General features: G+C 43.3%; 1 protein-coding gene and 1 pseudogene across 5 annotated transcripts in view; both read right to left on the bottom strand.

The window, feature by feature from the left end:
* Nucleotides 1–3353: 3353 nt before the first annotated feature.
* On the bottom strand, nucleotides 3354–10046 carry LOC123743239 (stimulator of interferon genes protein-like; annotated as a pseudogene). Its single transcript, XR_014392292.1, has 5 exons — nucleotides 9764–10046; nucleotides 5101–5327; nucleotides 4783–4963; nucleotides 4134–4237; nucleotides 3354–3942 (listed from the first exon to the last, which is right to left on the bottom strand). The product of XR_014392292.1 is annotated as a stimulator of interferon genes protein-like (transcript).
* A 1525-nt stretch (nucleotides 10047–11571) lies between these two features.
* The window catches only part of ppp3cb (protein phosphatase 3, catalytic subunit, beta isozyme), a 38687-nt gene continuing 23744 nt past the window's right edge, over nucleotides 11572–26514 (bottom strand). For 3 of the 4 annotated variants that reach the window (XM_014198990.3, XM_014198991.1, XM_014198993.1), the window contains 9 exons: nucleotides 22825–22964; nucleotides 21953–22030; nucleotides 21470–21564; nucleotides 21116–21241; nucleotides 19921–20004; nucleotides 19675–19759; nucleotides 17432–17529; nucleotides 16525–16572; nucleotides 11572–14386 (listed from right to left, as the gene is read on the bottom strand). In XM_014198990.3, coding sequence (XP_014054465.1) covers nucleotides 14208–14386; nucleotides 16525–16572; nucleotides 17432–17529; nucleotides 19675–19759; nucleotides 19921–20004; nucleotides 21116–21241; nucleotides 21470–21564; nucleotides 21953–22030; nucleotides 22825–22964 — 933 coding nt within the window. In that variant the 3' untranslated portion in view covers nucleotides 11572–14207. The remainder of the gene's footprint in view (nucleotides 14387–16524; nucleotides 16573–17431; nucleotides 17530–19674; nucleotides 19760–19920; nucleotides 20005–21115; nucleotides 21242–21469; nucleotides 21565–21952; nucleotides 22031–22824; nucleotides 22965–26514) is intronic. The other variant, XM_014198992.2, reaches the window with a different exon arrangement.

Genomic DNA, 26514 nt, shown 5'->3' with positions numbered 1-26514 from the left:
TAGAAGTCAGTTGATTGTAGTGGTCGGGGCTCTCACTGGGTTTAAATAGTACTCCTTGGTTGCATCAGCTGTTTGATCACGTGTGGAACCGCCTCCTTGGTTACCATAGCAGCGCGACGGCGAGCAACCGCTGAACGGGGTTGAATCAGCCTCACGCAACATGCCTAGACGTTGCATTGGCTGGCTACTCAATACTCAAATCAAATCAGATGTATTTATATAGCCCTTCTTACATCAGCTGATATCTCAAAGTGCTGTACAGAAACCCAGCCTAAAACCCCAAACAGCAAGCAATGCAGGTGTAGAAAGCATTATCAATACTGATAATATCAGCTCTTTTATCCAGTATTCTGTCTTCTGTGCAATTAATGCTATTAGAAAGGTATATTGTTAGCTTATCAAGAAAAGAAAAATGAACAATTACTCATATTTAGAACAAATTGTTTTATTTTGTTCTAAAGAAAGATTCTTCTGATCTCATAATGTATTTTCAACTGATGACAGAATTATGGATACCTAATTTAGGCCTAAAAAAGGTAGGCTTTGGTTCAATAGCCCCCTAAAAATGATCGTATTGGATATTGGAAATGGTTGTCTTGATTCCCTTTTGATGAATCCATTCATAAATATGTCACCTGTAGGTTCTGGAATACACTGGAAACCACTCACTGTTCTGTTCCCTACCTGTGCCTGTGAGACTAGACCAGGCCAGCCCAGCTAGCCAATAGCCTTACCTGGGCTGAGTCACAGGTGAATCACATCACATGGCCTGATACTCACTGACCAGGCAGGAAGTGGATTTCCCCTGAACCTTGGATCCTCCCTTCCTGCTCTCCTTTCTGTTTCACTCTCACCCTGGGCCCTTTCAACACTCACACAAGTGTTTCAGACATGGTGAAATGAATGCATATCTGGAAGAGTCAATGTTTTCTCACCAAACAACTCTTGGTGAGTGGCGCAGCGGCCTAAGGCACTGCATCTCAGCGCAAGAGGTGTCACTACAGTCCCTGGTTCAAATCCAGGCTGTATCACATCTGGCTGTGGTTGGGAGTCCATTGGGTGGCGCACAATTGGCCCGGTGTCGTCTGGGTTTGGCCGGGGTAGGCTGTCATTGTAAATAAGAATTTGTTCTTAACTGACTTGCTGGGTTAAATAAAAAAAAACGTGTGTGTTGTGGGTATTGGAAATGAAAAAACAAGTCTCACGCTATATATATAGACTTATGTGCTATTTGTAAACTCACATGTTGGACCTGTTCAGAATCTATGGCTAGATCTGTGCCCCAGGAAGGAGTCTGACTGTAAAAGAATTCAGTTATGAGTCACAGAAAGGGACTTTTCCCCTTTTGTGACTATACCTGTACACCAGCCTATCATCTTCAGCCCTGCCCAGATCATGTGAGGATCTGGCTACCATTATGACATCAGACCAGTAAAGAGGGAGTTTACTGTCTTTCTATGGAAGTGACGGGAAAAAACATAATGTGTTGGTCTGTGGGGCTTACCACTGTGTCTGGCTGGGCTGATGCAAACAGTCACTCTGCTTGCATTTCCCATGTGTTTGTGTGTGAATGCGTGTGTCCATGTTGTGTGTGTTTGCTCACAGATATCAGCTTCCTCAACAGATTGAGAACAGGTATTCACAGGTTCTCAAATGATTTACCTAATTAAGTAAATGAATCAAATGCACCATCTATCACTGATGTGCCCTATTTCTGTCACAATGTTTTATCCTCCAAGCATATTCAGTGGTTGAGACACTCTGAAACGACTCATATCTATTCAAAGTCAGTCCAGAACACCCAGACCAGTCCCAGACTCAGTCACCTGCTTCCTAGCTCAGGCATGGTCTATCACCAGGTCAACATTCAGGCCGCAGGGCCAGACAGATTACCAGGACGTGTACTCTGAGCATGCGCTGACCAACTGGCAAGTGTCTTCACTGACATTTTCAACCTGTCCCTGACTGAGTCTGTAATACCAACATGTTTCAAGCAGACCACCATCGTTCATGTGCCCAAGAACACCAAGGTAACCTGCCTTAATCACTACCGACCCGTAGCACTCACGTCTGTAGCCATGAAGTGCTTTGAAAGGCTGGTCATGGCTCACATCAACACCATTATCCCAGAAACCTTAGACTCACTCCAATTTGCATACCACTCCAACAGATCCACAGATGATGCAATCTCTATTGAACTCCACACTGCCCTTTCCCACCTGGACAAAAGGAACTCCTACGTAAGAATGCTATTCAATGACTACAGCTCAGCGTTCAACACCATAGTGCCCTCAAAGCTCATCACTAAGCTAAGGACCCAGGGACTAAACACCTCCCTCTGCAACTGGATCCTGGACTTCCTGACAGGCCGCCCCCAGGTGGTAACACATCTGCCACGCTGATCCTCAACACGGAGCCTCCTCAAGTGTGCGTGCTCAGTCCCCTCCTGTACTCCCTGTTCACACATGACTGCATGGCCAAGCACGACTCTAACACCATTATTACGTTTTCCGACGACACAACAGTGTGCCTGATCACCGACAACAATGATACAGCCTATAGGGAGGACGTCAGAGATCTGGCAGTGTGGTGCCAGGATAACAACCTCTCCCACAAACACACCAAGACAGCCGTAAAGAGGGCACGACAATGCCTATTCCCCGTCAGAAGACTGAAAAGATTTGGCATGGGTCCTCAGATCCTCAAAAAGTTACACAGCTGCACCATCGAGAGCATCCTGACTGGTTGCATCACCACCTGCTATGGCAACAGCTCGGCCTCCGACAACAAGGAACTACAGAGGGTAGTGCTTATGGCCCAGTACATCACTGTGACCAAGCTTCCTGCCATCCAGGACCTCTATACCAGGCGATGACAGAGGAAGGCCCCAAAAATTGCCAACGACACCAGCCATCCCAGTCATAGTCTGTTCTCTCTGCTATTGCACGGTAGCGGTACCGGAGCGCCAAGTCTAGTTCTAAAAGGCTCCTTAACATCTTCTACCCCCAAGCCAAAAGACTCCCGAACAGCTAATCAAATGGCTACCCAGACCATTTGCATTGTCCCCCACCCCCATATTTACACTGCTGCTACTCTCTGTTTATTATCCATGCATAGTTACTTTACCTCTACCTAAATGTACATATTACCTCAATTACCTCGACTAACTGATGCCCACATACATTGACTCTGTACCGGTACCCCCAGTATAAAGCCTCGCTATTGTTATTTTATTGTTGCTCCCTAATTCTTTTTTTTGTCAAAAAAAAATTCTTGCTTCAGTTCATTTTAGTAAATACTTTCCAGAATTTTTTTTTTTTTTATTGAAAAAAATAAACAAATAAGGGCTTGTAAGTAAGCATTTCACTGTAAGGTCTAAAACTGTTGCATTCGGCACATGTGATTTCACACACACACACACACACACACACACACACACACACACACACACACACACACACACACACACACACACACACACACACACACACACACACACACACAAACAGGGAATACTGGGATTAGGCAATTCAGTGCAACAACCCAAAAAATCTGCAAATGGGTTTATTGATTGTGCACACATTTGGCCACGTTGTGCACGTGTTGGGCTTTTCCACATTATTTTTGTATTTTCCAGAGCTTTTTAACCACTCACTGTTGATTCACTATTTGACCACATGGTGGTGCCAGTGTGATGCATTTCACTTTGGGATAGTGTTTGAGAAGGTGACTGACTGTAAGGTAATCCCTACCTCCCTGTCGGTTCTCGTCCAGTAGGCTGTAGACACTGTGCTTGTAGACACGCCCCCTGACCCCTGCTCTGTCGATCTCTGTGCTAGGGAGGTTGTCATAGAAACGGATGTTGGCGTCCTCTGGAACCCCTGGTCTCAAACGGACCTGCCGTGTGTGAGGCACGGAATTCTGCTATAGAACCCTCCAACCCTACCACAAAAATACAGATAAACGAATACACACAGCTGACATGATACAATATTTGTTACGTTACAGAAAAAAGCTTAATAAATGCCCCTGTAAAAATAAGTACAGCCTTCTCTCTGACTGTTCGTTGTGATTAATCAACATCAAATCCAGAGGTTTTCTTTGTGTGTGTGAGGTAATGGTAGTCTACTTACAAGGCAACACCAGGTTGAGGTAGCCCAGGTGGAAAGACCAGGCCATGAGCCACGTTCATCTTCCTCTCCCCACAAATCTCTGACACTTCCACTTCAGACGGACCCTGGATATGGCAGAGGGAAACAACAGAATTACTCACTGACAGACATCACAGAGAGACATGCAGGGAATCTAGTATAAAAATATTTACTGGGATTTACTGAAACCACAACCATGATGAGCAATCAAAAACCACAACTCTGGTGAGCTAACAAGAATCACACTAACACACAGTCAGCATTTTACAGCAGCATGTAAGCTACAGTATCGTTCAGTATAATTGGCTTCAGGAAGCTGAACTATGTTATTAGTGGCTTAAAGGAGAGGGTTTGGAGACCCACACCAGACTGATGATTAAAACCATCCTTGAGACCAGGGTTGGGTTTAATTCCATTTCAATTCCAGTCAATGCAGACAGTAAAACTAATACCAATTCCAAATTGTCGTCATTGTAAAGCATTCAAAATAACTTGAATTGGAACTTCAGGGTCCATCCTGAATTGAATAGAATTTAAATGGAATTCACCCCAACCCTGCTGGAGACATACAGGGTCCTGTGTTGGTTCATATTGTGTGTGAGAGTTCCAGATCAGGCTATTGTTATCTCACCAGTACTCCCAGGGTTTTGAGTAGAGGGTAGAGACCACAGGCCAAGATCACCATGCTCCACTGGTCTCTCCAGGGCTGTGGCTCGGTCAGGCCAAACATCAGCACTGCCAACCCCACACCCAGGAGAGTATACACACCCACACAGGCTGTCACCATCTGACCCAGCCTCCCACCACGGTACCTGGGTAGATAGAGGGGTGAGAGAAGGAGAGAGGGAGAGGTAGAGAGAGAGGTAGAGAGGGAGGCAGGTAATATGTAAATATTGATCTATTTATTCGGCTACCATGTTTTGTGAGTATGGAAGTTAAGTTCCCTCACCGGGTAGTTCCATGATGAAGACATTCCTCTAAGAGAAGAAACACTCCATGCAGCGAGGGCCCCACAGTCAGGATGAGTATCACAGCTGTAACGTGTCTGAAGAAGCTCTCGGGCTCCAAAACCAAGATGGCCGTCATCACCACGGTAGCCAATCCTATCGCACCGGCTTTGGGTAGACTCCCACGAGGCTGAGGGACCAGACTCTCCTCCCCTCCCAAATGTTGCATCTGAGGAACAGACATAGCAGCACCCTGACTTATTATGAGAGATATAACATCAAAATAATCAGTAGACACCTGCTCCTTTTGTCATTTTCACAACTTCTTTAAAGGTTGCCAGGCATTTCAACAGCCATAATCATGAACTAAGTGCCTTGCGTTATATGGGCATTGAATTGGTGAAGGCCATGTAGGGGAGGAGATAGGGATAAATTACTTCTCCAAAGAGAGACATATTGGATAGACCGCTTGTTCGCTCTTGCCCCAGCAGGCCTTAATGAGGAATGTTATTTTTCTTGTTGTTTGTAGTGTTGTCAATAAGCCGAACACTTTGGTAATGACATCATAATGTAATTGTATTGTGTGTCTGTGTCACGCCCTGATCTGTTTCATCTGATTGTCTCCAGCTCCCACCAGGTGTCTCCCATCTCCCCCCATTATCCCCTGTGTATATATACCTGCGTTTTCTGTTTGTCTGTTGCCAGTTCGTCTTGTCCCGTCAAGTCCTACCAGCGTGTTCCCGTGTTTCCTGTGCTCTAGTTTTTATTTTTCCTAGTCTTCCCAGTTCTGACCTTTCTGCCTGTCCTGACCCTGATCCTGCCCACTGTCCAGTACCTGCCTGACTCTGATTTGGATTACGACCCTTTGCCTGCCTTGACTTACCTTTTGCCTGCCCCTTGTACTATAATAAACTCTGAGACTCATACTATCTGCCTCCTGTGTCTGCATCTGGGTCTTAGCCTGAGTCCTGATAGTACGAGCTGGCCCAGCAGACTCGGACCAGCTCCGCAATGCTGTCTCCTCCCAAGGAGCCACCATTGGAAGACACGAAGAGTTACTGCAAATGGTTGATGATATTCCACACATGGTTGATGATATTACTAGTTTATCTAGCCTGTCCTGCGTTGCATATAATCGCTTAGGTACACGTTGCTCCAACCATAAACATCAATGCCTTTCTTAAAATCAATACACAAGTATATATTTTTAAACCTGCATATTTAGTTAATATTGCCTGCTAACATGAATTTCTTTTAACTAGGGAAAATGTGTCACTTCTCTTGCAAACAGAGTCAGGGTATATGCAGCAGTTTGGGCCGCCTGGCTCGTTGCGAACTGTGAAGACTATTTCTTCCTAACAAAGACAGCCGACTTCGCCAAACGGGGGATGATTTAACAAAAGCGCATTTGCGAAAAAAGCACAATCGTTGCACGACTGTACCTAACCATAAACATCAATGCCTTTCTTAAAATCAATACACAGAAGTATATATTTTTAAACCTGCATATTTAGCTAAAAGAAATCCAGGTTAGCATGTAATATTAACCAGGTGAAATTGTGTCATTTTGCGTTCATTGCACGCAGTCAGCGTATATGCAACAGTTTGGGCCGCCTGGCTCGTTGCGAACTAATTTGCCAGAATTTTACATAATTATGACATAACACTAAAGGTTGTGCAATGTAACAGGAATAACATTTTGTTTTCGAGATGATAGTTTCCGGATTCGACCATATTAATGACCTAAGGCTCGTGTTTCTGTGTGTTATTATGTTATAATTAAGTCTATGATTTGATAGAGCAGTCTGACTGAGCGGTGGTAGGCAGCAGCAGGCCTGTTAAGCATTCATTCAAAATAGCACTTTCGTGCGTTTTGCCAGCAGCCCTTCGCAATGCATTGCGCTGTTTATGACTTCAAGCCTATCAACTCCCAAGATGAGGCTGGTGTAACCAATGTGAAATGGCTAGCTAGTTAGCCGGGTGCGCACTAATAGCGTTTCAAACGTCACTCGCTCTGAGACTTGGAGTAGTTGTTCCCCTTGCTCTACATGGGTAACGCTGCTTCGAGGGTGGCTTTTGTCGATGTGTTCCTGGTTCAAGCCCAGGTAGGAGCGAGGAGAGGGACGGAAGCTATACTGTTACACTGGCAATACTAAAGTGCCTATAAGAACATCCAATAGTCAAAGGTATATGAAATACAAATCGTATAGAGAGAAATAGTCCTATAATAACTACAACCTAAAACATCTTACCTGGGAATATTGAAGACTCATGTTAAAAGGAACCACCAGCTTTCATATGTTCTCATGTTCTGAGCAAGGAACTTAAACGTTAGCTTTTTTACATGGCACATATTGCACTTTTACTTTCTTCTCCAACACTTTGTTTTTGCATTATTTAAACCAAATTGAACATGTTTCATTATTTATTTGAGGCTAAATTGATTTTATTGATGTATTATAGTAAGTTAAAATAAGTGTTCATTCAGTATTGTTGTAATTGTCATTATTACAAATAAATAAATAAAACAATTGGCCGATTAATCGGTATCGGCTTTTTTTGGGCCCCCAATAATCGGTATCGGCATTGAAAAAGCATAATCGGTCAACCTCTAGTTTGTAGTATGTTATCAATAGGCCAAACGCTTTGGTAATGACATCATAATGTAATTGTATTGTGTGTCTGTGTCACACCCTGATCTGTTTCACCTGTCTCCAGACCGCACCAGGTGTCTCCCATCTCCCCCCATTATCCCTTGTGTATATATACTGTTTGTCTGTTGCCAGTTCGTCTTGTCCCATCAAGTCCTACCAGCGTGTTCTCGTGTTTCCTGTGCTCTAGTTTTAGTTTTTCCCAGTCTTTCCAGTTCTGACCTTTCTGCCTGTCCTGATCCTGCCTGACTCTGATTTGGATTACGACCCTTTGCCTGCCTTGACATACCTTTTGCCTGCCCCTTGTACTATAATAAACTCTGATACTCGTACTATCCACCTCCTGCGTCTGCATCTGAGTCTTAGCCTGAGCCGTGATACTATGTATCTTTCTTAGATTGTCATGTTTCCCCCACAGCTCTCTCTGCTGGGATCTCTTGATTGGGCCAATACTGACTGTGAATTTAGAATTATGCCCACCTGTGAGGTCTTCTTGTTGTGACATTGATTGCCATTGCCTTGCACGCTGAAGAAGGGCTCATACTGTATGTCAATTTAAGTTTCTTTACCGGAGTGCTGTCCTATCCGTTAGGTAAACTTGACAAAACGGAAAACAACTACCCACACCCACACATGAAAAACAGGCTGCCTAAGTATGGCTTCCAATCCGAGACAACGATAGACAGCTGCCTCTGATTGGAAACCATACCTGGCCAAAACATAGAAAACAAAAACATAGAAATAGAAATCTAGAAAACCCCACATAGAAACAGAAAACCAAAACCACCCAAAACACCCACCTGTCACGCCCTGACCACTCTACTATGGAAAATAACCTCTTACAAGGGTCAGGACGTGACACCAGCACCTGATTTAAGTTTGTAAGGTAGTGTCAAACACGTTGTTTATTTTTTCATTGTCAAGTATTGTGAAATGTTGGCATAGCAATCAAAGACACCTTCTCACATTACTACACAATGGAACACCTGGTCCTCAACTCAACTACAGGTGAGCAATTCCTACAATTGGCCAGTGCATGCCTGCATGGGGGAAGACTGGTAATATGACTATCGTTAATTAAATAATATGGCTAATCTACTTAAAGGAATACTTCGAGATTTTTGCAATGAGGCCCTTTATCTATTGCCAGACTCAGATTAATTCGTGGATACCATTTTTATGTCTCTGTGTCCAGTATGAAGGAAGTTAGAGGTACAGTAGTTTCACAAGCCAATGCTAACTAGCGTTAGTGCAATAACACCCACAGAATTCCAGTCGTTGCACTAAAGCTAGTTAGCACTGGCTTGTAAAACGACCTAACTTCCTCGGCTCTATACCCGCTAGGCTACCTGCCATATGAAATCTGCTCAAAATAAATACAAAATAAAATGTTCAATTAATTCACAAGTCCATCTGACTCTGGGGAAGTAGATAAAGGACCTCATTGCCAAAATCCCGAAGTAAGTAACCCTCAGCCTGCTTTGCTTTGCATTGTATAAAGTGGAGAGGAAGAGGACCATCTTTATATTAGAATTAGATTGAAGGAAATAAGAATTATAATCCAGTAAAACCCATAAACTATTAAATGGTGCCCTGATGTTACCTGTGCACTTCAGAGTCGTGAAAACGACCCACAATACATACATAATCTCCATGACTACGTTCTCATACCACATATTTTGTCTGGAGACTATCACTGACTCAAATCATATCAAATCAAATTGTATGTGTCACATGCGCCGAATAGAACAGGTGTAGATCTTACAGTGGAATGCTTACTTACGAACCCCTAACCAACAATGCAGTTAAAAAAAATACGGCTAAGAATAAGAAATAAAAGTAACAGGTAATTAAAGAGCATTCGTTCATATATACACAATAAATACATATCTCAATGAGGGAGTTGTTATCCTATATTCAGATCTAGACACTGAATCATTTGAAGGTTCAGTTCAAATGCAGAAAACATTATTTATTTTTAAATTTTTTATGTAGCTTATCTGTTGACGCTTACCTTTTTCTGTTTTGAGTGATCCCAGTTCCAGAACACAGAACACCAGAGACAATTCCACATTGAAAGAGATGAAAATAGATGTGTGTGTTGACAGAAAATAAGATGAATAGAGATTATAAATCAGAGCTAGCACTTCTCCCTCTCATTTTCCACTTGTGTTCTCACTGTTCTCTCTCTCCCTGCTTTCCTTTGTGTTATACACATTAGGGTAATAGTTTCAGTTTCAGTTTACAAGAGGCAATATATCCCACACAATGAGAGATAAAGACCAATAGAGCTAGATAAAAAGTGATAAAGACAGAGAGGGAAAAAGCTTGCTGCAAACAAATTCCACAGAGAGGGGTTGATGTACTGTAATAGGTAACAGTAGTGGAACAGGGAGTGGAGGAAGAGGCATGGGTGTTTTTATAACCCGATTTATCACTGTTTAATTATACTGCTACAGCTGCCAGGTCTCTGATTAACCATACAGTATGTGTTCTTATGATAACCTGTTTGGGAGGTGATTTAACAAGTTTCAGCCAACCCACCTCTCTCCAGTCTACTCAAACCTTATAAATGTCTTATTACACAGCACATCACAGCAAGTACAGTACCTATCCAGGTGTGGACTTCTGTATGAGATTAACATTAAGCAGGGGTGCCAATTGGGTATGGCCATACACTAGCTCAACACAAACAATTTAAAATAGGCAACTAAAATCATTCCAATTCCGATTAAAAGGCAAATGCAGTTAAGCCGTGTCAGCTGGTCTGATTTTAATACAATGCGGACACCTGGGAGCGGGAGGGAAGGCTGTTTGTGTGGCTGGCAACTGGCTGGGTTTGTGGAGAGCAGAGATCTGTATACAATGACGAAATGCTTACATGTATGTCTCCGCCCTAACAACGGGGGTCTTCCCAAAGGTGCGAAGGCAGGCGACAAGTTTAGTTCCAAAATAACCCCATTGAAACGCATTGGGATCATTTTGGTCGGATTTTGGTGATAGTGAAACCTCTCGTTTAGCCTCTTCCTCTCTGTAGAGAGCCGCATCGACGCAGCTGCATGAAACGGCAGGACTTTTTCTCAACACATTGCAGAGGTAGCTAAAGACAGCTGTAGTAGATGGCATTGTCTATGTAACTGCTGTTTGACTTGACATTAAACTAAACTATAGTTCTAATCCTGGTGCTGAGCTAGTGCGTAGCAGGCTAATTGTTATTTGACGTGTTTGTAGAATGTTAAATCCCCTATTTCCTGAGGTGAATGAAGCTACAGCGACAAGGTGATAATGGCAGGAGTCAATTTAACTTGTTTTCCTCTTTTCCGAGAAAATAAAGCAAATGTCCAATTCATGAATCAAATTGAAATGTATCCCCTTGATGGATTGGACCCCGACCCTATTATGTCAGGAAGAGCCTGTGGTGTGTGTGTGTGTGTGTGTGTCCGCGTGTGGGTGCGTTTCTTTATGTGTTTGTCTGTGAATGAAGGAGTTAATAAACCAGCCAGATCAGCCGTGATAAAAGTCAGTATTCGACATCCATCCATGTCTGAGGAGGTCAGGAGATGACGTGGAAACCGGACACTAGGGACAACAGTGAACGCTGTTACCTTCAACTAGGTTTCGGTAGGGCGTTGTGCATGGGGATGCGTACACATCTGTTTCAGAAGGCTGCATGTTCGAATCCAGCAATAGAAACCTTTAAAATTCAGAGTTAATGCCTGCCCTTAAACACTTTGACATTTGGAACTGGAACAACTTCGACATTTGATGTGTGAGAAACATGGATGAACGTCTAACTGACGTGAGACAGGCCATAAACAGAAGTATGCCAAAGGTTCATGCATATTTTATTCAAGAGTAAAAAAGTGGTTTGTCCCATGGGGCATGCTTACAGTTTGTGTAATAAGGGAGTCCGAGAGAGAACCATGGCACAAACTATATGGCACGAGGTCTCCGGTAAGTTCACCTCTCAAAATAAAGCACAATGAGACCAAACAAGGATCAGCAAAACGCAAGAGCAACTAGCAGAGAGCTTAAGAATAATGTTAATTATAATAATAATATTAAATAACAAGAATATAATTTAAGAATTATGATTAGAGAATACACTTTTCCTTTAAAATGTTTGAGACAACTTCTGTAACTGTGTCTGCTTTTACAGATGAGTTTACCATGCAATCATGCTTTGGCTGCCTGAATGTAAGTCTGTCTTTTTATAGTACGGTTATTCATTCACACTATTGTACTCTTAGAAAAAAAGGTGCTATCTAGTACCTAAAAGGGTTCTTTGGCTGTCCCCATAGGACAACCCTTTGAAGAACCCTTTTTGATTCCAGGTAGAGCCCTTCTGAATTCCATTTAGAACCCTTTCCACAGAGGGTTCTACATAGAACCCAAAAGAGTTCTACCTGGAAGCAAAAAGGGTTCCACCTGGAACCGAAAAGGGTTCTCCTATAGGGACAACCGAAGATCCGTTTTGGAACCCTTTTTTCTAAGTGTAGGTTTCAAAACAACTCCTGCACATCATAGAGAGGAGCGATAGTCACAACGCATGGCACCTCATACAAACGTCTAGTCTGTACAGCATCAAAATAAAACAATGCATCAACTCATAATACAGTCATGAAAAACCTCAAATGAAATATAAAACGAAATCCCCAAATAAAATAAAAACTGGAAAATGATTTCAAAAATAAATATCATCCCTTAGTTCATTTGAAGCAAGAAGATAAAAATAACTTACCATACTGAAACACGGCACAAATAGAATTTCACATTATTATTATCAAATAACTTAATTGCATGCACTGATGCGTTTATAAATGCTTTACAAATAAATAACCTTCTGTTAGTCACTGCTCACACTCAGCCAAAAACACCATTTCATTTTCAAAGTAGAACAAAACAGCATAAATAGGGACTTACTCCAGTACAGCCGACTCAGGTTATAGGCTACTGGACAGCACATAAGAGGACACCATAGAAATGGAATGCATAGAACAGACTTCACTCATTGCTGATTCTGATTGCATGCCAACAAAACAGCCAATCATAGTTGTTTGTACATTTCAATCTCTGATACAGGTGTCCATTCTATGCTTTCTATTTCTATGATTGACTTGGCAGCAATAGAACATAAAAGTGTAGATAGTCCCAGCAAGTGAAATATGTAAAAGTGGTAAAAAGTTGTCCTTAAAACTGAAATAAGATCAGTTTTGGAAATCATCTGACTTGGCAGCAATAGAACATAAGAGTGGAACAGACAGACATTGCCCCTAAAACTGATGTACAGTCAGTTTTGTTTATCTGACTTTAGAGGCAGCGTCTACCTGGGGTGTAGTGAATGTACTGTGAACTCTGTGTGCCACCTCAGCACTGGCTAACTGGCCAGTGGAGCATATTGGCTTAATAAGATGGAGAACACTCAGGTAATAAGACTGCATTTTGAACCTTCTGACAACTTCATCTTTTCCTTGAAGTTAATAAATAGTATGTTTAATTTCAATGTCCTGTTATTATCATATAGTACTAGTAGCAAAACATATTCCAAAGCACTACCATGTATGTTTGCAGATGAAAATGGCATTCAAATTTCACACGCAGATGCAAACGCATACACAAATAAACTCACGGACGCCATGACAACTATCCATCTCCCTATCTAGATATCTTATAAAATAAAATGAATGAAGTAAACCACCAACAGGGCTGACACAACTTCCTGTTTTAAAATGAGAAGAGGAAACTGTAAATCACGGACAGGTAGTACCTCCCCCGCGTGCCACCTCAGCCCCCGTCGACCTCTCACCTACATGCCTCCACTCCCCAATCCCCACCCTTCCCCTTCCCCTGTACCAACACAACAGAAAGGTAACATCTGTCACCCAGTCAGCCCTACCCTCCCTCTGCCCCCAACACAACAGAAAGGTAACATATGTCACCCAGTCAGCCCCACTACACAATGAGAACAGAACAGTAGCTCTTTGTTTTGCATTGGAGTGTTCCAGAACATCCAGTAGAGTGTTCCGTAGTGTAGTGTGGTCAGGTGGGTCAGGTCAGGGGTCTGTGGTAGTGTGTGAACTGGTCAGGGAGTTTGTCTGATAGGAGGTCTGATCCATCCATGGCACAGTCTTGTCACACGGGTAGAGAGGCGGGCTGGGGAGCAACAGGCCAGGGTAGGGGGAGGAGGATGGTGTGTGTACCATTAGTGTATACGTGTAGGTCTAAATGTTTACTGTGTGTTCTGTATGATCCTTGTTTAAGTGTATGTCTAAGTATGTGTGTGTTTACCGTAAGTGTGTTTTACTTTAAGTGAGTAAGTCAAATGTGTGTATGTGTGGGTATGTACTTTATATCTAAGTGTGTGTATTAGTGTTTATGTATAAATGTGTGTATGCATGGGTATTACTTTATATCTAAGTGTGTGTATTAGTGTTTATGTATAAATGTGTGTATGTGCATCACTGTATATTGCTGTTGTTGTCGGTGCCGTTGGGCTCCCCCATGTTCATGCGGCCCATGGAGACACCCACACTGTTGACGCCGTCACGGCGAGGGGGCATGCGCTCGTTGATCCGGTCCAGACCCTTGGCCTCCGCAAAGCTATTGATCTTATGTTGAGGAGAGAAGCCTCGGATCGCTGGGGAGGCAAACCACAACTCAGTTACAGACTCATCTAATACACACACACACACATATAATCACGCTCGTGTAATACACACACACACAATGTAGTTACAGTGCACTTGCTACCAGGGTTGAGGTGAATTCCATTTCAATTCCAGTCAATTCAGGAGGTACACTGAAATTCCATTTCCAATACTCTTCAATGCTTAAAGAACATTTAGAATTTGGTTTACTTTCTGAATTGGCTGAAATTTAAATGGAATTGTTCCCAACCCTGCTGCTACATACAAGATAAGCAATTCCTACACACGATAACCAGTTTAGTACACGATAAGCAATTCCTACACACGATAACCAGTTTAGTACACGATAAGCAATTCCTACACACGATAACTAATTTAGTACACGATAAGCAATTCCTACACACGATAACTAATTTGGTACACGATAAGCATTTCCTACACACGATAACCAGTTTAGTACACGATAAGCTACACTGCGTGTACTGTTTAAAACATTAAGAACACCTTCCTAATATTGAGTCAGAACAGCCTCAATTACTCAGGGTATGGACTCCAATGCTTCCCACAGTTGTGTCAAGTTATCTGGATGTCCTTTGGGTGGTGGACCATTCTTGATACACATGGGAAACTGTTGAGCGTGAAAAACCCAGCAGTGTTGCAGTTCTTGACACAAATCGGTGCGCTTGGCACCTACTACCATACCCTGTTCAAAGCCACTTAAATATTTTGTCTTGCCCATTCACCCTCTGAATGGCACATACACACAATCCATGTCTCAATTGTCTCAAGGCTTAAAAATCTTTCTTTAACATGTCTCCTCCCCTTCATCAACATTGATTGAAGTGAATTTAATAAGTGACATCAATAAGGGATCACAGCTTTCACCTGATCAGTCTGTCATGGAAAGAGCAGGTGTCCTTAATTTTTTGTACACTCAGTGTAAATACACACAACAGCAAGGCCAGTACAAACACACTAACGATACATTATCCTTCCACACTTATAAGTTTCAAGATTCAACTGTAGCCTACTACCGACTGACAGTCCACATAAAGACTGTAGTGTTCTTGTGTTTTTTTTACAATGTGTACCATCATGGAACATCACATTTCCAATGCAAAACTCCACAGGCTCCACACAGCACGTTGTACCAAATACCAAATAGCAGAGGTTGTGTAGGGACGATGTATTTGCGTAGGGATGATGTATGTGTGTAGGGACGATGTATTTGCGTAGGGACGATGTATTTGCGTAGGGACGATGTATTTGCATATTTGCGTAGGGACGATGTATTTGCGTATTTGCGTAGGGACGATGTATTTGCGTAGGGACGATGTATTTGCATATTTGCGTAGGGACGATGTATTTGCATATTTGCGTAGGGACGATGTATTTGCGTAGGGACGATGTATTTGCGTAGGGACGATGTATGTGTGTAGGGACGATGTATTTGCTTAGGGACGATGTATTTGCGTAGGGACGATGTATTTGCGTAGGGACGATGTATTTGCGTAGGGACGATGTATTTGCGTAGGGACGATGTATTTGCGTAGGGACGATGTATTTGCGTAGGGATGATGTATTTGCGTAGGGATGATGTATTTGTGTAGGGATGATGTATTTGCGTAGGGATGATGTATTTGTGTAGGGATGATATTAGAGTTATCGTAGGGTCAGATTCCTCCCCCAGCAGACACACACTCATGATTAGTCACTTTGTCGTACAGGGGTGAGTGGTGTGTGTGGAGTGTGTGTGCCTGTGTGGAGTGTGTCTGGGGGAAGTCTGTGTGTGTGTGTGTGTGTGTGTGTGTGTGTGTGTGTGTGTGTGTGTGTGTGTGTGTGTGTGTGTGTGTGTGTGTGTGTGTGTGTGTGTGTGTGTGTGTGTGTGTGTGTGTGTGTGTGTGGTGTGTGTGTGTGTGTCTAGGGGAAGTGTGTGTGTGTGTGTGTGAGGCAGAGAAAGAATAAGAGTCATGCTTCACCATGAGCAGTGCTGTTAGAAGAGCTCAATGCATTGTGGGTAAGTGTATGGTGTAGATGGGTCACCATGCCTCATCCCCCTCTTTCTCTACCTCTTTCATTCTCTCACACACACACTCACTCTAATTGTCAATGAATGAGGGGAATTTACCTTCTGAGTCCTCAACGGGATCGATGGCTTCAATGGCCTCAATGGTAGCTGAGGATGGAGAGAGAGAGAGAGAGAGAAAGGGAGGGAGTGAGTGAGAGTGAGAGAAAGCGAGAGGATGGTGAGTGTTATTCATGCAAAACCCTCACAGCAGCACTGCAGCCTTCAGTGCTGAGTGTGTCTGGTGTTAGCACGTTCAGTAGCTAGCATTAGCTCACACACACATATACCAGGCTATTAGTACTATCAGTTGTAGTGAGGTGAGGATGACATGGAGTGACAGAGTGATTGACAGAGGACGAACATGGAATAGAGGTTGAGATAGGTACAGAGAGAGGAAGAGAGAGAGGCAGAGTGAGAGGCAGAGCGAGAGAGCAAGAGAGAGAGAGAGAGAGGCAGAGCGAGAGAGAGGCAGAGCGAGAGAGGCAGAGCGAGCAAGCGAGAGAGAGGCAGAGCGAGAGAGAGGCAGAGCGAGAGGCAGAGCGAGCGAGCGAGAGGCAGAGCGAGCAAGAGGCAGAGACACAGAGCGAGAGAGCGAGAGAGGCAGAGCGAGAGAGAGAGAGGCAGAATGAATTAGAGAGAGACAGAGACAGTCAGACAGAGACGGAAAGAGAGGCAGAGACAGAGGGAAAGGGAGGTTGAGGCAGAGAGAGAAGCAGACGCAGAGAGAAAGGCAGAGAGAGAGGCAGAGAGAGAGGCAGAGAGAGATGCAGAGAGAGAGAGGCAGACAGAGAGAGAGGCAGACAGAGAGAGGCAGACAGAGAGAGGCAGACAGAGAGAAAGTGTGTGAGAAAGTGGGAATGTGCGTGTGGGCTTGTTTGCCAGTGTGTGTGGAGGGGTGTGTATGTGTATGGAGGGGTGTGTGTGTGTGTGTGTGTGTGTGTGTGTGTGTGTATGTGTGTGTACTCACCGCTCTGCAGAGTCTGCTTGCCTCCTGACAGAACTCCACTGGGCAGCATGCCAGTGGGTGTCAGTCCCTTCAGAGTCAGCACGTTCTCACTCTCCTCCCTAAAACACACACACACACACACACATAGGATTAGAAACGAACATACATAGTCTCACATGCTTCTGCACACATTCGAACACTTACAGTGCCTTGCAAAAGTATTCACTCCCTTGGCATTTTTCCTATTTTGTTGCATTACAACCAGTTATTTAAATTGATTTTTATTTGGATTTCATGTAATGGACATTCACAAAATAGTCCAAATTGGTGAAGTGAAATGAAAAAAATAACTTGCTTCAAAAAATTATAAAAAATTAAAACCTGAAAAGTGGTGCGTGCATATGTATTCACCCCTTTGCTATGAATTCCCTAAATAAGATCTGGTGCAACCAATTACCTTCAGAAGTCACATTATTAGTTACATTTTATTATTTTTAATTTTTAATTTCACCTTTATTTAACAGGTAAGCCAGTTGAGAACAAGTTCTCATTTACAACTGCAACCTGGCCAAGATAAAGCAAAGCAGTGTGACACAAACAACACAGAGTTACACATGGAATAAACAAATGTACCGTCAATAACACAATAGAAAGTCTATATACAGTAAAGTATATAAAGGCCACATGTGTGCAATCTAAGTGTCACATGATCTGTCGCATGATCTCAGTATATATACACACACCTGTTCTGAAAGGCTCCAGAGTCTGTAATACCACTAAGCAGAGGTGGCAGGTAGCCTAGTGGTTAGAGCGTTGGGCAAGTAACCGAAAGGTTGCTTGATAGAATCCCTGAACTGACAAGGTAAACATTTGTCATACTGCTCCTGAACAAGGCAGTAAACCCACTGTTCCTAGGCTGTCATTGTAAATAAGAATTTGTTCTTAACTGACTTGCCTAATTCAATAAAGTTTTTTTTTTTTTTAAAGCAAGCGGCACCATGAAGACCAAGGAGCTCTCCAAACAGGTCAGGGACAAAGTTGTGGAGAAGTACAGATCAGGGTTGGGTTATACAAGAATATCAGAAACTTTGAACATCCCACGGAGCACCATTAAATCCATTATTAAAAAAAAGAAATAATATGGCACCACAACAAACCTGCCAAGAGAGGGCCACCCACCAAAACTCACGGACCAGGCAAGAAGGGCATTAATCAGAGAGGCAACAAAGAGACCAAAGATAACCCTGAAGGAGCTGCAAAGCTCCACAGCGGAGAGTGGAGTATCTGTCCATAGGACCACTTTAAGCTGTACACTCCACAGAGCGGGGCTTTATGGAAGAGTAGCCAGAAAAAAAGTATTTGCTTAAAGAAAAAAATAGGCAAACACGTTTGGTGTTCGCCAAAAAGCATGGGGGAGACTCCCCAAACATATGGAAGAAGGTACTCTGGTCAGATGAGACTAAAATTGAGCTTTTTGGATATCAAGGAAAACGCTATGTCTGCCACAAACACAACACCTCTCATCCCCCAAGAACACCATCCCCCACAGTGAAGCATGATGGTAGCAGCATCATGCTGTGGGGATGTTTTTCATTGGCAGGGACTGGGAAACTGGTCAGAATTGAAGGAATGATGGATGGCACTAAATACAGGGAAATTCTTGAGGGAAACCTGTTTCAGTCTCCCAGAGATTTGAGACTGGGACGGATGTTCACCTTCCAGCAGGACAATGACCCTAAGCATACTGCTAAAGCAACACTTGAGTGGTTTAAGGGGAAACATTTAAATGTCTTGGAATGGCCTAGTCAAAGCCAAAGCCACCTCAATCCAATTGAGAATCTGTGGTATGACTTACAAATTGCTGTACACCCGCGGAACCCATCCAACTTAAAGGAGCTGGAGCAGTTTTACCTTGAAGAATGGGCAAAAATCCCAGTGGCTAAATGTGCCAAGCTTATAGAGACATACCCCAAGAGACTTGCAGCTGTAATTGCTGCAAAAGGTGGCTCTACAAAGTATTGACTTTGGGGGGGTGAATAGCTATGCACGCTCAAGTTCAGTTTTTTTGTCTTATTTCTTGTTAGTTTCACAATAACAAATATTTTGCATCTTCAAAGTGGTAGGCATGTTGTGTAAATCAAATGATACAAACCCCCCAAAAATCTATTTTATTTCCAGGTTGTAAGGCAACAAAATAGGAAAAATGCCAAGGGGGTTAATACTTTCGCAAGCCACTGTACACAGACACACACAAACTCACTCACCGTAAAACTTGGAACATTTTGGCCATCTTCCCTATGGCACGGATCTTGTTCCTGATCACCTCTTTCCTAGCTGCCGCTGCATTGGCTGGAGGGAACCAATCACAGAGTAAAACACGGTACACCAGTAACAAGGAAATGAAAAGGAAGGTTGAATAGACATAAAAATGGAAGCAATCAAAGTGTCTGTGTCCCATTTGGGATGTAACAGGTCTTCCCATGTGTATCTATTTCTAAAGGTATGATTACCATCATAGACCTCTTCCTCTCCATCATTCTCCATGAGCTCATCATCTGAACAGATACTGAGAACATTCACCAGCATCTCTGTCACTGTGGAGCGAGAGAGAGGGAGAGAGAACAGTCAATATGAGAGAGAGACTCTGAAGAAAAATGTATATTGTTTGCAGATGATCTGGTGCTTCTGTCCCCAGCCAAACGGGCCTACAGCAGCACCTAGATCTTCTGCACAGATTATTTCAGACCTGGGCCTTGACATTGAATCTCAGTAAGACAAAAATAATGGTGTTCCAAAAAAGGTCCAGAGAGAGCGAGAGAGTCAGAGAGAGAGATTCAGAGAGAGAGAGTTGGTCAGAGAGAGAGATTCAGAGAGAGAGAATAAGAGCGAGAGAGTTGGTCAGAGAGAGATAATAAGAGAGAGGGTTGGTCAGAGAGAGAATAAGAGAGAGAATAAGAGTGAGAGAGAGAATAAGAGAGTTAGTCAGAGAGCGAGAATAAGAGAGAGGGTTGGTCAGAGAGAGAGAATAAGAGAGAGGGTCAGAGAGAGAGAATAAGAGAGAGGGTCAGAGAGAGAGAATAAGAGAGAGAGAATAAGAGAGAGGGTCAGAGAGCGAGAATAAGAGAGAGGGTCAGAGAGAGAGAATAAGAGAGAGGGTTGGTCAGAGAGAGAGAATAAGAGAGAGAATAAGAGAGAGAGAATAAGAGAGAGGGTTGGTCAGAGAGAGAGAATAAGAGAGAGAGAATAAGAGAGAGAGAATAAGAGAGAGGGTTGGTCAGAGAGAGAGAATAAGAGAGAGGGTTGGTCAGAGAGAGAGAATAAGAGAGAGAGAATAAGAGAGAGGGTTGGTCAGAGAGAGAGAATAAGAGAGAGGGTCAGAGAGAGAGAATGAGAGAGAGAATAAAAGAGAGTTAGAGAGAGAGAATAAGAGCGTTAGAGAGTTAGTCAGAGAGAGAATAAGAGAATAAGAGAGAGAGAATAAGAGAATAAGAGAGAGAGAATAAGAGAATAAGAGAGAGAGAATAAGAGAATAAGAGAGAGGGTCAGAGAGAGAATAAGAGAGTTAGTCAGAGATTGAGAATAAGAGAGAAGGAGAATAAGAGCGAGAGAGAGACAAAATAAGAGAGAGAACATATTCAGAGTGGGAGACAATCCGTTTCTTTTGGTGTTTGTAATATGTGTAGTTCTGTAGTGGTTTTTTCCCACCTTTCTCTCCAACGAAGGGCAGGGACCAGGTGAAGACATCCATGAAGTTGGGCAGCCAGTAGGGATGAGGGGAACAGTTGAACTGACGGATGTTCATCACGTTGTTCTCATACTTCAGAACCGCCGCTGTGAGAGAATGAGAGAGGGCAGGCCTGTTACACACTGATAGTCTACTGGTCTGTCTGTCTGTCTGTCTGTCTGTCTGTCTGTCTGTCTGTCTGTCTGTCTGTCTGTCTGTCTGTCTGTCTGTCTGTCTGTCTGTCTGTCTTCTGTCTCTCTGTCTCTCTGTCTGTCTGTCTCTCTGTCTGTCTGTCTGTGTGTGTGTGTGTGTGTGTGTCTGCGCTCGCTCCTGACCTTTGTTGTTGTAGACGTCCAGGTAGTTAGGTGCTGAGAAGATGGTGATGAGGGAGGGGAAGCCTGTAGTCTGACTCTTTCTGTACATCCGGTACCTGAACAGGGAAACGGTCCAGGGATTGGGATATGGATAGGATTGGGATATGGATTAGAGTTAGGATTACATAGGTTGGGGTTCAACTGTAAGGGGTGTAGGGTTAAATATACGGTTGTTGTGTGGTTAAGTTAGCCTTGACGATGGATAACTGTTTAGAAATGGACTGATTTGATGATGAAACCTTGCGCTGCTGTATTGGTTGACTGAACCATTTGTGTTGCCATAACAACCCTCACCCCTGGATCAATCAACACACACTGGAGTGGACAGGTGAACGGTTTTAAAGATCCTACATTACGTTACAGCCCTTTAATGTCACTGTCACTCACCATGTGAAGAATGACACATTTTGTCAATGACCCAAGAAGAAGTAGGGCTTCTCTTACCCAGAATCCTGCGCTTCATGTGCTCTGATGACAGACAACAAGTTGTTGGTCTGTAGAAACTCACACACCGCAGGGTAACTGGAGAGAGAGCGAGAGAGAGAGCAAGAGAGAGAGAGTGTTAGTGTCTCTCTGTGTAAATCAAAACGTCATAGTGAAGTAGCCAAACGATGCTGTGTATGAATCAATGTGTGTGTACATGAGAGCAAGAGAGATTTGATTCTGAACACCCATGCATTATATCAGACGAGGATAATAGGTCTACTCTGAAACAGTTTACATTGAATGACCACCAGGGGTCATCATTGAGCCCCTAATAAACAGCAGAAGCAGATCTAGTAGGAGGGCAGTGTATGTTTCTCTCAGTAGACTGGTGTAGGCTCCATATTGTATAGCACCACATTATGACAACAGTCTCAACTATCCATCACGTCAATCCTCTGGTCTCTCATTTTATTCATCTCTTTTTCCTCCCTCACTCGCCCTCCCTCATGCTCTCTTTCCCTCACTGTATCTTAATATCACTCCCCAATCTGGCAGTAGTAGCCAGTCGTCATGGAAACAGAACGGTGCAGTCTCCCTAGGGATTGTGGGATATGGCTTAGCGCTGAAACTGTGTGTGTGGATCTGTGAGATAACTGGCCAGTGTTACAGCTGTTCCACAAATCCCAATGTTTCTTTGGTTGTTGGATCTCTGAATCAGCGTGTAGTCTACTAGTACAACATGCTTCACCTCCTCCATCTCACCTCCAGTACCTCACCTTTCTCCTGTACATCACACCAACAGATCACACTGGATCTCACCTGCGTTAGGCGTGTGTGTGTGCGTATGCCTGTGTATGTGCGTTGCCGTGTTAGTGTCTCTCTGTGTTTACCTGTAGAAGTAGGAGCAGCCTCTGACTGTGTTGTGGCCGAAGTATTCTTGTGTCTTCTCGTTGCCAAAGTCCTCCAGTGGGTCGGCCCACAGCAGGTCACACATGGGTCCGAACGCTGGAGGCTCCTTGAACCTGTCCAGCTGGATTATAGAGACAATGACAACACAACAGATATATACACTGAGTTTACCAAACATTAAGAACCCCTTCCTAATATTGAGTTGCTCCATCTCTATAAGGTGTCAAAAGCGTTCCACAGGGATGCTGGACCATTGACCATTGACTCCAATGCTTCTCACAGTTGTGTCAAGTTGGCTGGATGTTCTTTAGGTGGTGGACCATTCTTGATACACGGGAAACTGTTGAGCATGAAAAACCCTGCAGCATTGCAGTTCCTGACACACTCAAACAAGTGCGCCTGGCACCTACTACCATACCTCGTTCAAAGACGCTTAAATATTTTGTCTTGCCCATTCACCTTCTGAATGGAACTCATAAACAATCCATGTCTCAATTGTCTCAAGGCTTAAAAATCCTTCATTAACCTGTCTCCTTCCCTTCATCTACACTGATTGAAGTGGACTTAACAGTTTACATCAATAAGGGATCATAGCTTTCACCTGGATTCACCTGGTCAGTCAAAGTCATGGAAAGACACTGTTCGTAATGTTTTGTACACTCAGTGTACATTGATACATAAATATATAGATACATACATGTATAGAAACAGTCCATTCGGAAAGTATTCAGACCCCTTGACTTTTTCCATATTTTGTCACGTTACTGTCTTGTTCTAAAATTGATTAAATCGTTTTTTCCCCATCATCAATCTGCACACAATACCACATAATGACAAAGCAAAAACAGGTTTTTAGAAATTGTCCCGAAGCCACTCCTGCGTTGTCTTGGCTAAGGGCTTAGGGTCGTTGTCCTGTTGAAAGGTGAACCTTCACCCCAGTCTGAGGTCCTGAGCTCTCTGGAGCAGGTTTTCATCAAGGATCTCTCTGTACTTTGCTCTGTTCATCTTCCCCTCGATCCTGACTAGTCTCCCAGTCCCTACTGCTGAAAAGCATCCCCAAGCATGATGCTGCCACCACCATTCCTCCAGATGTGACGCTTGGCATTCAGGCCAAAGAGTTCAATCTTGGTTTCATCAGACCAGAGAATCTTGTGGTCTGAGAGTCTTTAGGTGCCTTTTGGCAAACACCAAGTGGGCTTTCATGTGCCTTTTACTGAGCAGTGGCTTCCATCTGGCCACTCTACCATAAAGGCCTGATTGGTGGAGTGCTGCAGAGATAGTTGTCCTTCTGGCAGGTTCTCCCATCTCCACAGAGGAACTCTGGAGCTCTGTCAGAGTGACCATCGGGTTCTTGGTCACCTCCCTGACCAAGGCCCTTCTTCCCCGATTGCTCAGTTTGACCGGACGACCAGCTCTAGGAAGAGTCTTGGTGGTTCCAAAATTCTTCAGTTTAAGAACGATGGAGGCCATTGTGTTCTTGTGGACCTTCAACGCTACAGAAATGTTTTGGTACTCTTCCCCAGATCTGTGCCTCAACACAATCCTGTCTCTGAGCTCTGCAGACAATTCATTCGACCTCATGGCTTGGTTTTTGCTCTGACATGCACTGTCAACTGTGGGACCTTATATAGACAGGTGTGTGCCTTTCCAAATCATGTCCAATCAATTGCATTTACCACAGGTGGACTCCAATCAAATTGAATAAACATCTCAAGGATGATCAATGGAAACAGGATGCACCTGAGCTCAATTTCAAGTCTCATAGCAAAAGGTCTGAATTGTTATGTAAATAAGGTATTTCTGTTTTTTATTTTTAATAAATTAGCAAACATTTCTAAAAACCTGTTTTCCTGTTGTCATTATGGGGTATTGTGTGTAGATTGCTGAGGATTTGTTTGTATTTAATCAATTTTAGAATAAGGCTGTAACGTAGATTTCTTTGGGAAAAAGTCAAAGGGCCTGAATACTTTCTGAATGAACTGTACATGAAATAAAATCTTATTTACACAAGAGATAACCAGAACACTCAGAAATGAAGAAGGCCGTTCTTTAAATCTCCCAACTGGACCACAGAAAAAACAGAATACACAGAGAGTGAGTGAGAGAGAGAGAGAGAGAGAGAGAGAGAGAGAGAGAGAGAGATAGAGACAGAAAGAGAGAGAGAGAGATATGAGACAGAGGGAGAGGCCGAGAGAGAGAGAGATAGAGAGAGAGAGATGAGACAGAGAGATAGAGAGAGACAGAGAGAGATATGAGACAGAGAGTGAGAGAGAGAGATGAGAGAGATATGAGACAGAGAGAGATATGAGACAGAGAGAAAGAGATATGAGACAGAGAGAGAGAGATATGAGACAGAGAGAGAGAGATATGAGACAGAGAGATAGGGAGATATGAGATAGAGAGAGAGAGATGAGCCAGAGAGAGAGAGAGATGAGCCAGAGAGAGAGAGATGAGACAGAGAGATAGAGAGAGATGAGACAGAGAGATAGAGAGATATGAGACAGAGATATAGAGAGATATATGAGAGAGAGAGATAAGAGACAGAGAGTGAGAGAGAGAGATGAGAGAGAGAGAGAGATATGAGACAGAGAGAGAGAGATGAGAGAGATATGAGACAGAGAGAGGGAGAGATATGAGACAGAGAGAGAGATGAGAGAGATATGAGACAGAGAGAGGGAGAGATATGAGACAGAGAGCAAGAGAGATATGAGACAGAGAGACGGAGAGAAAGAGAGATATGAGACACAGAGAGAGAGAGAGAGATCTGAGAGATATGAGACAGAGAGAGAGAGATATGAGAGAGAGAGATATGAGAGAGAGAGAGAGAGAGAGAGAGAGAGAGAGATGAGAGAGAGATATGAGACAGAGAGAGAGAGATGAGAGAGATGAGAGAGAGATATGAGACAGAGAGAGAGAGAGAGAGAGAGAGAGAGATGCGAGAGAGAGAGATATGAGACAGAGAGAGACAGAATGAGACCAAAACAAAGTCAAAGTCTTTTCATGCTTTGTTGATTTCAAAAAAGTATTTATCTCAATTTGGCATGAGGGTTTGCTATACAAATTGATGGAAAGCGGTGTTGGGGGGGGAACCACACAACATTATAAAATCCATGTACACGAACAACAAGTGTGCGGTTAAAATTGGCAAAAAACACACACATTTCTTTCCACAGGGCCGTGGGGTGAGACAGGGATGCAGCTTAAACCCAACCCTCTTCAACATATATATCAAGGAATTGCTGAGGGCACTACAACAGTCTGCAGCACCCGGCCTCACCCTACTAGAATCTGAAGTCAAATGTCTACTGTTTGCTGATGATTTGGTGCTTCTGTCCCCAACCAAGGAGGGCCTACAGCAGCACCTAGATCTTCTGCACAGATTCTATCACACCTGGGCCCTGACAGTAAATCTCAGTAAGACAAAAATAATGGTGTTCCAAAAAAGGTCCAGTTGCCAGGACCACAAATACAAATTCCATTTAGACACCGTTGCCCTAGAGCACACAAAAAACAATACATACCTCGGCCGAAACATCAGCAACACAGGTAACTTCTACAAAGCTGTGAACGATCTGAGAGACAAGGCAAGAAGGGCCTTCTAGCCAACAAAAGGAACATAAAATTCATCATGCCAATTAGGATCTGGCTAAAAATACTTGAATCAGTTATAG

This window comes from Salmo salar, chromosome 05 (genome assembly GCF_965601325.2).
Source record: "Salmo salar chromosome 05, fSalSal1, whole genome shotgun sequence".
NCBI classification, from domain to species: domain Eukaryota; kingdom Metazoa; phylum Chordata; class Actinopteri; order Salmoniformes; family Salmonidae; genus Salmo; species Salmo salar.
This window is presented reverse-complemented; position numbering and strand designations above follow the sequence as displayed.